This window comes from Zosterops lateralis, assembly GCF_965231275.1.
Source record: "Zosterops lateralis genome assembly, chromosome: 4".
Classification (NCBI taxonomy): Eukaryota; Metazoa; Chordata; class Aves; order Passeriformes; family Zosteropidae; genus Zosterops; species Zosterops lateralis.
Window position 1 is genome coordinate 16,548,637 of NC_139765.1, and position 13,692 is coordinate 16,562,328.

The following is a 13,692-nucleotide window of genomic DNA, read 5'->3' on the forward strand; positions in this document are numbered from 1 at the left end:
AAGTGATGACTGGAATTTTTAAAGAGGTAAATATAGCAATTATCATACTTCAAAGGTAAAACATCAGTCCCTGCCATTCTCAAACGAAGATTTCTGAGGAACAAAAATGAAGAAATTTACCGTAGCCTCAGTGGATATGCGTCTTCTGCCAAAGAAAGGAACAGACCTCAGAAAGGCTGATGCAATCTATACCTCATGATGATGATGATCACTCCAGCTGTAAGTGGAGCTGGCAGCAGAGCTACTGACTTTGGCGTTGCAGGATGAACAATAAGGTTAGTACCAAAATTAAGTTCTGGACTCTGGGTGTCGTTTCCAATGGGATAAGGACTGAGTCAGATTTTTACTAACAGCTTACTTAAGTATTTCCAACATAATTATGGTGAGCAGTCTTCATAGGTGAGGTCAAATTTCATAAGTGAAGTTTTATTTCATAACATAATCTCCCTTATGTACACACATTAATATGGTAAATGGCTTAAACATTGAACTTCATCATTGTTTTTAAAACAAAAAACAAACTGAAAATCAACTTGGCCTTAAAACTTGCAGCCTTATTTACAGTTTCGTTCTACAAACTCTGCTGTAGAGCTATGATTACATTAATTTACTGTGAAAAATGTGGATAGAGAAAGCAGAGATGCCAACCTGCCAATCAGATCAATCGGAAAGAGTATCACTATTGCCTCTGTTTAGAAGGCAGAAAATTCTATACAATCAGCATGAAAAACAATTATGTCCTCTTTCTGTAAAACCTCCATATATGTTCTGACTGATAGAAAATATACTTTTCCATACTATTACATTTTACATTTTGTTTTTCATCTTTTGCTCCCTTTATATTTGTTTTTTTTTCTATTTATTTCCTTTTCTTCTTTTCCTCACACATTTCCTATAAACTGGATTTCCACAGTTCCACAAGTAAATCATTTCATTGAACAAGGAATAATTTTTCACTACATCAGAAAATAAACCCCAAACCAAAATGCCCCTGTTTTGACAAAAATTGTCCTATTTTGAGTAGGCTATTTCAAATCCAAAGAAACTTCAAGGCCATCATAGAGAACAAAAGCTGTGCTTCAGACACAAAAGTCTGAGCAGGATTTGAATTGCTTCCTTACTGAGTAGAGCACATCATAGTGTTTTCTAAGTATCCTCAACCATTACAAATATATGTATCATTTTTTCTTAATCCTTAAAAATCTGAATAGATATCAACACAATATAAACTGATTTTAAATGGGCAAAATGTAATATTTTGCAACCCTTAAAAAACCCCAGGCATTTGTTTCTGGTTTTGTCTGCATGTAAATATTTCCTACAAAATCTCTCACAATGTTTTATGTTATCAATCAATAATATAACAAAGAAGAAGTTTTCATCTTAAGTTCAAGGTATGTATTTTATTTTATACTGCTTAACTGACAAAAGTTGTCCCAGGGACCTACAGAGTTTTGTAACTTACAATGCAATAACTACAACCCTTTGTACATGGAAGTTAGTTTGTTCCTGGGTCTCTCACATTTCCAACAATTACATTTTATTACATATTAAAAAATGTAAATTGAAAACTTAGAAATCAAAAATTTAAAACTTAAGAGAATAAAAATATTTATTTTTATAAAACAGGGCCACAACTTTTATACCACTGAACGTTCTTTCATAAATCTTGATCCACATGGACATGCATATGTTTCTAAACTGCCTTGATACCTCTTTTTTTCCCCAATAAATTTGTATCTATATAGAAAGGAAATGTATTTCACTGAACTACTGCTTAACTATAGTTAAGGAAAATGCCTTTGATTTGGATGCGAAAATAGGAAAAACTATTCCAAGTGCAGTCAGTGGTAACTGTATTCAAAGTGCTATTCAAATTCCTTCTCTCATTAACACTGTACAGTAGCTGTCTTTGTTGGATACAGATATTCCATACACCAGTCGGACAAGGTCAGGAATCTGGAGATGCTTTTTGAAAGCTGAATTTGCTTCAGACAAAATAGTGTGGGGGTTTTGTAAAAAATCAAAATAGCAGCTAAACTCAGTGTCAGACATCATGATAGAGCTGAACAAGGTTTCACTTGACCTTTCTATGACAAGACAACAGGCAGTTTAATTATGATACTGAACAGCAATGTAAAGATATATGAGAAGAATCACATGAACCTCATGGAAACCAAAATCAAAACACTGCTGAGTGTTAGCTGTCTGATCCGATCAGGACTGGGTATCAGTTTGTTCCTATTTTCTCTATCTCTGAGTGTTTTGTTACAATAGCTCAGCTGCTTTGCCAAGGTTACACGACGGACATAGTTGATGACATAAAATATTTCTATTTACAGCACCTTTGTTCTTGGTACTATGGTAATAATGATTTGTTAGGCACACTGAGTGGTCACCGATTCTTTCCTCTGCTGATGTTTTCTGTATTGTAACATTTGGTAAGCACTATTACTAAAAAAACTGACCTCATTTTCTCAGATTCAGGCAAAATTTGAAAGAATTGTTCCAGCCACATCTGCAGAATTTTTTTTCCCCAGCTGCCCCATACCTTAGGCTGTTCTGTGTTTCCCACTTGTTGGTCACACTTGTGCTGCAGAGAAGAAATAAAGGCATGTGGAAATATCTAAGCCTCTCTTCTTTAAATAAATTAAGGCCACCTAACAAAACAAGGAGCCTGCTAGGTACCAAGAAGTAGGCAGCACTGCAGACTTGTTTCTCTAGCTGACGACAAGACAGGAAACCCACAGATGCTGAACCACAAACCTCTGCTTAGCCACTTGCCTTGCTGTCAAATGTGCAAAATAAATTCCTCTATCCTTGATTTTTTTCTGAAACTCACTGCTTTTAAGAAAAAAACAGGCTTACTCAGCTTTTACAGAAAAGAATCTTTAACTAGGAACACTGTGCACTGTTGCGATAGAGTCTGCGTAGTGTTGATCACCTGAGTATTTGTCATAAACTGACATGAGCTAAGGTTCTGTGTTTGTTGATTTTTGGCAAGGAAAAAATGCACTACAGTATAAAGTCCTGCTGACTTTGATCCACACCATCAACCCTACCTGCATGAGTTCTTTCACCACAGAATAATAATAGTTCACACGAAATGCACACGACTTCCCCATTCAAGCTAGCCTTTCCTGGTAAGGCCTCAAGCTAGGATCCTGAATATGGGAGTGGGAGGAAAGAATGTTTTTAACTAGCACACAGCATTTTACTTATTTTAGATTTTCTTTCTCAGATACCAAATAGAAAGTAATTCCAAAAAACAGCACCAATTCATGATGCAAGAAGTATAATTACAATGCAAGCAAACAACTGAAAACAAATCAGTACATTATCCTTTCATCTCCTTCTTAGGCTTAATAATTATCTTTCAGTGAAGAGCTAGAACAAAACCAGAAGCTAGTGTAATAAGAATTTAAAAAACAAGTGCATAAACAATATCAGTGCAGCAGCAAAACATACAGTCATTGTTAACATTCCAATTCAACCCATTTCCAACATTTTTGTGCAATAAAAATTGGCCACGTACTGGCCAATGCAACAAGCCTCTTTTTAATATTAACACAGTCATTCTTCACTGAAGCTATTTCTGCTTAGATTTAAAAAATAAAATTAGTTAAATACAACTCTCACAAAAAAAAAAACCAAAAAAAAAACCAACAACCCAACACAACTGTATTTTATAAACACAAAATTCAGGTGCAAAGAAAGAAAGAAATATCATACCCTTGAAGACAAAAGTAAATTTGAACTGGTAACTATGGCTGAACTTAGAGGACGTGAGGGTAGGAGTTTTGTAATATATATTTTTAACATTGGCTTAAGTCTCTCATCATTTCAGAGGTAAAGCCAAGCAGCTGGGAGGAACATTTTAGTCAAGATGTTAAATTTCACTACACTTCAGCTGTGATAGCACAGTTTGAGTACAATCAGAGGAACCATAAAAAGTCTTCTTGATAGGTTGAGCTCTGTGCTTTGTGTTCTTCTTCTCAACCTTCCCTCAGATGCCAGAGCAGGGGATATGAATCCAGACTTGCCAATGCAGCAACAAGACAGGATTGTTCACCCACTTCCTGGGAACAACCCCAACCTTTGTTGCATGAGCTCCACTCTGTTTGCATTTTCTCTTAACGTTGCATATGAAGATTAGGGGTAAGGAGGAGGCTTAGAGAGACAGTTGAGAGGGGCACACTGAGAGCTGGAATGTGGCTGCTCTTCTGGAAGAGCATTAGGACTGAAAATTAAAAAAAAAGAGAGAAGAGAAAAGGTGCTTAAAATACAAAGCAAACTTTTTACAAGCATGTAAACAGTACAGTGCTGGAAATTAACTTTAAAAGGGGGTGAAGCCTCATCTCTAAATCCATACCACAGTATACATAAAGAAAGCTCTCAGTGCACAGCAAGTCAGTGACATTTGGATGCATTTTTAAGGTGGCCCAGATCTCCCACTTCACAGTTCCTGTACACAATTGCTGTCTGCATACAGGGATGACAAAGACCATGTGGAAAAAAAAGTCTCTGTGAAATGGGGGAGCAAATTTGAAGGACAATATGCAGGTGCCATTTTTATATGAGTGTTGAAGACTTTCTTTATGCAGCTGATTCACTGTTAGAAATGAAGGACAGTGCCAGGCTTGAAATCAGGTTTCATAGCTTTGTGAAAATGTGATGTCTTACTGAATTTGATCTATTTACTAGTTCATTTGTACAAATACAGTGTAGCCTTCTTCATCAGGCCCCTTAACCATTATATATTTTGTAATTTACACTCCCGAACTGTGGGGATTTCTTATGTTTTGTTTTCTTTGGGGTTTTGTGCTGTATGAATCCTTTTGATTCTGTCATATACTTCTGTCATTTGACTGCTTTTTATGTACAATTTGTCTGGTAACAGCATCCACCTGTTAAGACTCTAGACTGCATTTATAGCATTCACTGACATATAGTGCAGAGAGGTCTGAACTAGTTTACAGGGACTGGAGTGGCCGCAAAGAAAAGGGGCAGCTAACACAAACACAACCCACTTCTTGGTGCAGAGCTGTAGAAAAACAAGATACCAAAATAAAATGCAAAAAAATGTCATTTATAAAGAGAAGAGAGGAAAAAAAGGAGAAAAGGGAGAAAAATACCACAAACCCCAGATCTTTAATGTGCCTGGGAAGAGTTTTTTTCCCCTAATGCTTCAAATGTTCTATAGTGTTGAAGTTACTCCAAGCTCTAACAATGTGATGTATGATAAAGCACCATCATTTATCTCTGTCTTCAAGAGAATTTCCCTTTTTCTGTTTTCCTTCTTTAGAAACCATGCTTTTACATATTATCTCTGCAGCACAGACTATTGGAGTGCTGGCTGAGGGAATGCAATTAGCCTGTTTCTGGAAATGAATCAATTTGAAATGCCAGAACTATTTAGAAAACTGCTACTGGAAATGCCAGTAGTACTGAAAATGTCTTTAGTTTCCACATGCAGCATTTACTTAAGGAAACAGAGATGACATTGTGTTTGACAGAAGAAAGAAGTGTGCACCACCACCATTAAGTAACTTGATGGCAATGTCCACATTTTCAAACCAGAGAAATATGGGAGGCTTTGACCACAAATATACAGGTATTACAATTCAGCAGGAGCTACAGTCCTTGCACCTCTGGGCTTATTTAAAGCTGATAGAATCAGCTTTAAAAAATAATTTTTAAGCATGTCTTAAGTTAGATTGTTTCCCATTACTGCTCCTGAAGATGAGTTTCCTGATTGCAAAATGGATGGTGAAATGGGTTATAGAAGCTCAGGATCCCACAACCTTTGTTTTATGCTCAGCTGTCTAATAGTTCAGTCTCAAAGTGTGTAGTGTTATCGACTATGACCCCTCAGAAGAAATAATTCTTTCCATGCCTATATCCATCCTTTCCTTCTGTCATATTCTGCCAAGTGCAGATGCAGATTCAGCATCCACAGAGAGATCCTATTGAGATCTTTATCAGCTCTACACTAATGACTGTGTCAGGAGTGACTGCAGATTGACCCAAAAGGTCTGTGTTTACTCTCAAAATTATCCACTCAATCAGGAGCCAGCTCCTGGCTTCAGCACCTCCTAAGTTTTCAAGATAGGCTTAGGAGAAGCACTAGTCTTAATTCCTTCAGAGACAGAAAACTGAATTAGAATCTTAACCTCACATTTGGGGAAGATAAACAAGGAGGTAATTATACAACCCTACAAAGACCGGCTTACTCTTCTCCCTTGCTGCCATGTTTCTTTTTAAACAGGACTCCTATAATTGCCAGAGAGGAACAGAAATTCAATGCACACATTCCTTGCTTGTTAGCAGAGATGTGTTTGTCTTTTGGGGCTTTCTTCCTACCTTTAAAAATAAGCAACAAAAGGTGCTTATGCTCTGAGTTAGAGGCCTGGTGAGGAAAGTACAGCATCAGTGGCCTGAAAGAACCTCTTTGAGACACATAAGATTCTCCTCTACACAAATATAAACAACCATAATAACTTTACTGAATGACCTTCAGTACAAAGCCAGCTATGACTGTAAAAACTGTACTGCAGACTATCTCCAGTTATACTCAGATTAGCAATTCTAAGCACTGTGCTTAGAGTTATATTCATTTCCTTTCCCTAGTAATTCTGCATTGCTTCTTACTTCGAAATACAAGCACACTTTGTGCACAGAAGGAATAGAAAAATTTGTCCTGCTATTTCCTTTTCAACCAATAATAAATAGTAGGGGCATTTTGAAAAGAAAAAAAATTCAAAGCTATCAGGCACCTTTATAGCAGCATATATAACCACATCACCTGCAGCTCCAGTAGATTTAAATCTTTTTCTAAAACTCTGTTGTACCTTCCTCTCTTCAGAAACACAATTCATCCAGTTCATTAATGCAGATTACTGTAGCAGTACATAAACTAAAAATACATCAGCATCGTCAGGTGACACATGTCATTTAATGTGCTTTTTATGGCAGTAGAGGTGCTGGTGGCAGCAGGTCCTGGAGCTGAGCTATCAGACACATTGACAGTCACAGACAGCAGAGGATGGCAGGGCAGATTAATAACACAAAGCAAGAGAGACACATTGAAGAACTTGAGGTTTTGACTATAAACAGAGTAAGGAAGGACATTGTTACATTTACCCAATGAGATATGTGTAGTTTTTAAAACATTTGATTTTTACAGACTTTTTGTGAACATCTCTTTAAGTGCCGGTATTATTTGGGGATGTATTCATCCTATTGATGAATAAAGTCTGTGCAATTTTTTATGTTAGCATTATTGTCTAGCTTTATGCAGCTCTTTTATTTTTTCCCTGGCACTCAATACATTAATCACGTATTTCTAAAATTAACTGGAAAATAGCGTGAAAAGCCTTTCAGTGTTTGCAAGTACTCTGTTCTGGCTTAGAGATGTCATTCACATGCAACATTGTCTGGCATTGATTGTGACTGTAACAAATCAGCAAAGAAAGATATATGCAGACCAATGATATTTTCAGACTGCAAAAATTTTGCATGTGTTAAGTTGCGTATTTTACCTTTTTTAAAAATTTATTTCCTACTTTATATAAATGAAAGCATTATTTCATATTAAAAGGCAATTATTTAATTTGAGGTACTGGGGAGCTGTAGTGGGTTTTTGTTTTTTTTATTAATAGATAAATTGGGCTTTATTAATAGAGTTTTGGGCTCTGATAATGAAAATGAGGTTTTCGCTGCATTCAACAGAAACTTGAATACAATCCAAACCTGGATACGCTCTTTTTAATATTGGATAATGGCAATATTTTAACCTTGTCCAATATTGTCCATCAGACAGGTAGCTACAGGTGCTGGGAAGGGGGAACAGCATCCAGTAATTTTCAGGGCAGGCCTGGATTTGGTTGCTTGCCCCACATCCCTAGATCTAGAAACTGAGATAATGCATGGAAGGCAGAGTGAGACTTTTGTGCACTGTTGCATCAGTTTACTTTGAAAAAAAAAAATCTCTTAAGGAAAATTCTCACAGATCCTCCAACCAACTTTCAGTTGAAGTATGCAGTTGAAGCATTCAGTTTTCTTCAAGCAAAAAACCCCAATATAAAGATAAAATAAATTGACTAGAACTGCCCTGGAGTCTCGTTTGGTTTGAAGCTGCATTGCTTATCCAGTGAAATTTACCAAAGCCTATGCAGTGGGACCACAATTACTAAAAATGCCAAAGTTAAACAAACAAGTCCCACTTAAAATCCATAGTATAGATAATGAATGAGGGAAAGCTCTCTGTGAATCTACCTGTGCTATGGTCAGGTACATTAACTGGTTTGAACACAATTAGACATTGCAGCATATGGAAAACATCTGTGTGAAGCATAAGCCTTAACCAGCTCTTGTTTAGTCCTGAGTGAAATGCCACTGAGAGGTCACATCACTGCAGGAATTGTGTTGGAGACTTTAAAAAACAAGCACAGCTCTCTCTTAAAATGCGTGACTTCAGGGCTGGGCAGGGTGATGCTCAGTTGGCATATGTGACATAAATCACAGGTGCCATCCCAGTAGGGACTGTCAAAGGACAAGGAAGAGTTGGATAAGCTCTTGGCTGCCTTCTCTGCTGCATTTAGAAAATCCAAACTTCAGTAAGTCTAATTGGTCTCATGCCCTCAAATGGTCTTAAATGCCCTCAAATTTTACTCCAGATTCCAATTACTTTATTTAAACAACTCAGCAATTTACGTCATCATGCTGACTTGCATTAAATCTATTGTTATGCCTCAGTGCTCCACAGAGCTGGGCAGGTAATGTGGCTGAGGCAAGCAAGACAGCAGTGGGAATATATCAAAATCAGTGTTTTAACTTCACCAGATGAGTACAAATCTAGTGATAAAAAACAGTAGCCACCTGAAAGTCAATTTTTCAGCTAAGTGTGTAAGGTGTCTGTTGTTTGTAGGATGACTGATCTGAAATTTTTAAAATATTAACCGTATTTTATATTATCAGAAGAAGGCAGTGTTTGCAGATAAATGTACACCAGTAGCAAATCAGGTAGGCTTTCCATTCTGAGACAGTATTTTAAAATTAGAGAAGGAAAATTTGATGAGCATTTAGAGAGGGATGGTAGCTGAGCATATGCTCCACTAGGAGAGTAGCTCTGAAAGGAAGAGAATAGCTTTTAATTTAATTAAATAGGATTAAAATAAGACTTGTTGACATTAACCTCCCATGTTTCAAAGCCAATCGCTAATCTCAAACTGCTCTAACATCTAAAACACAGCAGCATCATTTTACTGGTGTATTAAGGATTTAAAATGTAACTTGTAATTTTTTTCAGTGAGCTGTAGAACTCCAAACTGCAAATCAGTAAATGATACTTTCTAGTTATGAGTTTAGACCAACTTCTCAGTAAATTTTCATATGCTCTTACATAGTGAAGAGGATAATAGTACTTCCACTTTGTAGGCAATAAAATAGAGGCACTAACCTGGTCACTACAGTTCAGGCAAATGCCTAAAAATTATGTAACCTATTTCAAATGAGGGCACAGACATAGGTGAATATTTTCACAGAATGTACCATGAACATTTCATGTACCATGTACATGAAAGATAAAATTATTGTGATGTCTTTTTGCTTTGCTTAGGTTTGGGGTTGTGCCTTGATAAATTCAGCCATCCCAGAAGCATGATGTGGCCTTTGCACCACCTATGAGCAATGGAACCAGGAGTTTACTTTTAAAAATCATTAAAAACCCATTGTCCTGGGTCTGAGTTTCTGAGGCAGGAAGAACTTAGAAGTGTCTGCTAAAATCTCATAAATGCCTTTAAAATGCCATCTTACGAAAGGGAAGCCTACACCTGCCCCTGAAATTAAAAGTCCCCCAATTAAGTAAACCTTTTTAGCAAAAAAAAAAAAAAATAAATTCATTACTATTTTGGCATCACTGAGAAATTGCATAAAAATTTCAAATGAGAGCTGCAAGATCCAGCCTTTCCTTTTTTCCATATTTTTACAGGGAAGCAAGTTCATGAATGCTGTGACTCATGTTGGTATTGTCACTGCAGAAACTACCAGTGCTCCTCAAGCTATTAAAAGTTTGCTGTTAGAGAAAAAGTGAAGAGCTTTTGTCTGAGGAGGAGGAAGGGGGTGGCAGGTGTGCATGCAGCTATGTGCAAAGAGAGGAGAGTTAGTGGAGTTTACCTGACAGTCTGGCAATCTGGCCCCCTGGCTAGTTGTGAGCCGTGTGGCGGTATGGAGGCAGCAGGCTGCTGACAATCTACAAGAAACTGATAAATTAGACATATATACAGAGAGATTACAGAGCAAGGAGTTAGTAACAGCAGTACACAGGCTATACATCTCAGGGAGAGATTTAGTGAGGAATGTGCTCTTGGTGCCTTATCTGACATAAACACCTTTTTTTCTGATAGCAGTGACATTGGCTGTTGCCTTTTTCTCCTTTTCAGAAGAAGCACTGGAAACATTTTTGTTTGTTTTTCCTTAGCACTGACAAATTTTTTGTTTAAACAGACAGCAGTAACAGGCTGTATTCAGGATCTGGGTTTAAACCTTGTGCTTCTCATTCTTCTGCTCACCATGAAATTGTTTTGCTCACATCTAATATGAAAAAAAATCAATAAAGCTACTCAAAATTTATCCAAAGAACTTCTACCTATATAAAAACAATCACATCATCTCATTACAACATAGAAGAAAGAGTTGTAGGAAAGTCTTTTCAATTTCTGACCAATACTTGTGAGATTGGGGCCTTTTGTAGGAAAAAGGGAGAACTTGATACAGTCCATTTCATGGTTTTGTCTCAATTATTTAATCAATTCCCTCTCAAAGAAGTTTCCACATTAGTCACTGGAAAGTTGTGTTATGGCTCTTAATTTATCAATTTAACAGCGAATAATAATTCTTCATTGCTGTGTTTTCCAGTGACATTCAAAATATGAAGACAGCTTTAGGCTGGATAATACTTGTGGGGCTTCATGAAAGCAGTTCAACAAGACAACTCTGCTTTTTAAGTAGTGTTTACTGAGATTTACAGATCTCAAGATTTGCTTATTTTCCCTGGAGCATTCTGGCCTTTCATTCCACTGTCTGTGTGATTCAGATTGTCACACAACAGAGTCATCAGGATCTTTTCAAACATTAGAATCTATGAGTGAAATTCTGACCCTATGAAAAACTACTGGAGATTACTTTGTGTCTCCAGTAGGATTTGCAGACCTATCATCCTTCCTGGCTGCTTCAACCTGATTCTCAACCTGTTGATAGAATGGGGTTATTTTCCCCCAAACCTTAAAAACAAGACAAGGGAGCTCCATGTACTTGGAAAGAATTTGATTTATTTTCATTTCAATTGGTTGCTACTTAAAGCTCAATGCCAATAATTATCTCTTTACAATGCAGATGTTTTTCAAAATCCCTTTCTATTCTTTGTCTCAATCAATAGAAGAACATGCAAGTAATTTGCTGTCAAGAGTGTTGAGTTGACATCAAGTACTGCAGAGCAACACACCTTCATAGCACACTGAACATCATATCCACTATTACATTTCCCTTCTATATCAGCCCACAGGGCTTCTACCTTGTTCCTGTGAAGATCTGTGCTGACCTCCAGTGGGTAAGAAGCAAGTGTACCCAAATCACTGGTTTCTTCCTGCTTCAGCAAAGAGGAGAAGGGTTTGGACCTATTTTCTAATACATGGGTTAGAAAAATACACACAGAGTTTGTGCCAGCACCATTGTGTCTGGAAGCAGAACTGGAATTAGAAAGAATACTCTGCCACTCTCATTTAGCAGGATTGTCACTGCAGAGGAGTGTAAGAGTTGGCAATGTATTTGAGTCATAGAAGGTCTATCATTTCAGCACAAAGCTGAGCTAAAATAAGAGGTGTCTGAGGAACAGACAGATCAGGCTAACTGCAGGCACAAAATGATAGCAAAAAAAAAATAAAATTAATGCTTTATTCTAAACAAAATAATTTGCAGAAGTCCAAAGTAAAGTCATCCCTGACAGGTTATAAAAGATTGTCAGTGAGGAAAGAAGTAAAGAATAGAATGCTGTGTGATGAAAAGGTTCAGATAGGTTTCACTAATTCAAAAGAAATTGTTCTGACAGGCCTTTCCAGAACAACATAAATGCCTGATTTATGATCCTGTTCTAATATCTCATACATGGTACAAATATTTTATGATGCATCTTGATCTGCTACATTTGGCAGAATGCTTGAATAGTAAGCCAGGTTCTGGGAGGATTATGCAAACTGGGTAATAACTATTTTGGTGTGAGCACACTCCCTTGACTTTGTGTGAAATACTATTCTAGCTAGAGTCAGCAAAGCTCAGGCAATCTGGCTCACATTCACATCAGGACCAGATAGAGTGATCCACATGTCTTAAGATGACTGAATCGTCCTACATCCTCCAGGAGTGAAGTTTCTAAGGATTATGCTGGGAAAGAGCTAAGCAGAATGCATATGGCTTACATAGACACATTTCAAATTCAAAGGAGCTTCTTATCTACTTATGTCCAAGTAGCTGCACAAGAGCTAACTTTATTCCTTCTATATTTAATCCTTTTAAGTATTTTGGAGGATTTATAACACCCTTCTCTAATGTCATGACAATTATAAAATGACTTCTTTCTACTAAGGAACTCCCGCCTGTATTAAGTAAATGTTTGTTTCTTTTTGAAATACTCTGCTGAAGGTTAAAATTCTCATAAAAGTCTTTACTAATTCTAATGCCACATGCTATTTGGACAAGGTAAGAAAGACATGTTCTTTTGTACTAAAAAAATAAAAATAAATTTTAAAATCACATTAAAAGAAGCCCACTACCTGTACTTTTCAAATATCAGGGCCTGCCAGTCAAGCTACAGAGTGAAAGGACAGTCTGTCATTTATGTAGAAGGTACTCGGGGTACAGACACAGATTACACTTTTTGGTGTGTCTTCTGACACTACCAAGAAAATCACCAATAAAGTTATTAAATACAGACTCTTATTTCTCCATCATCTTCACTTGCTGTTAGGAAATAAACCACTTTGGGGCAGGGGGTGAGCTGGCTGATCTCAAGTCCTTTTACAATTCCATGAACCTATAACAAAGAAATTGATTTTAGTGCTCATTTCAACCACAGATGGCAAAGAGGAGCTATTGTACACAGAAATTGACACACCAGTTTTCACAGAATTCAGCAGGACTTGTGCCTGCAGAGTATTGTGACACTATCCAAAAACACCTACCAGTCATTCTATTGGAGATTTGAAGTTTGACTTGTGCTATATGTTAGTCTGTTTCAATTTTTCAGTTCCTGACATTTTAGTCACTTGCGCAATGATGATGTAAAGGGCTCAGAGATTTCCTCTCTCACAGATTAGCCACTGCTGATTTTCCTTTGGAACCTAATGCCTAATCCTAATCAGGCTAATCGACTCCTGATGTAAGACCATTAAAAAAAAACCCCAGGCTCAGAGAAACTACATCTGCTCACATGAGCACTGAATGTGCTGCTATAAATTATCTGCTGAGAGCAAGTCTCACCAAAAACAGAGTATTTTCCTGTGCTTCCCTTTGGCTCAGCCACAAAAACAACACATTTCCCTGATGTCGCAAGATGTGCTCTGCTCTCCAGTCTGTGAACTGGGTGACTCTAACCAACACAGGTCTGCTTTAGTGGGTTATTTGCGTCTGAGATGGGCT

The 13,692-nt window shown here is 37.2% G+C and overlaps 1 protein-coding gene across 4 annotated transcripts in view; it reads right to left on the reverse strand.

The window, feature by feature from the left end:
* Window positions 1-4,037: 4,037 nt before the first annotated feature.
* BICD1 (BICD cargo adaptor 1) overlaps window positions 4,038-13,692 on the reverse strand; it is a gene marked incomplete at its 5' end in the record, with an annotated part of 180,508 nt that continues 170,853 nt past the window's right edge. For 2 of the 4 annotated variants that reach the window (XM_083859358.1, XM_083859356.1), the window contains 2 exons: window positions 4,163-4,240; window positions 10,177-10,252. In XM_083859358.1, the coding sequence (XP_083715484.1) occupies window positions 10,205-10,252 (48 nt within the window). In that variant the 3' untranslated portion in view covers window positions 4,163-4,240; window positions 10,177-10,204. Of the gene's footprint in view, window positions 4,241-10,176; window positions 10,253-13,692 lie in introns of all 4 variants that reach the window. The other 2 variants (XM_083859355.1, XM_083859359.1) reach the window with 2 other exon arrangements.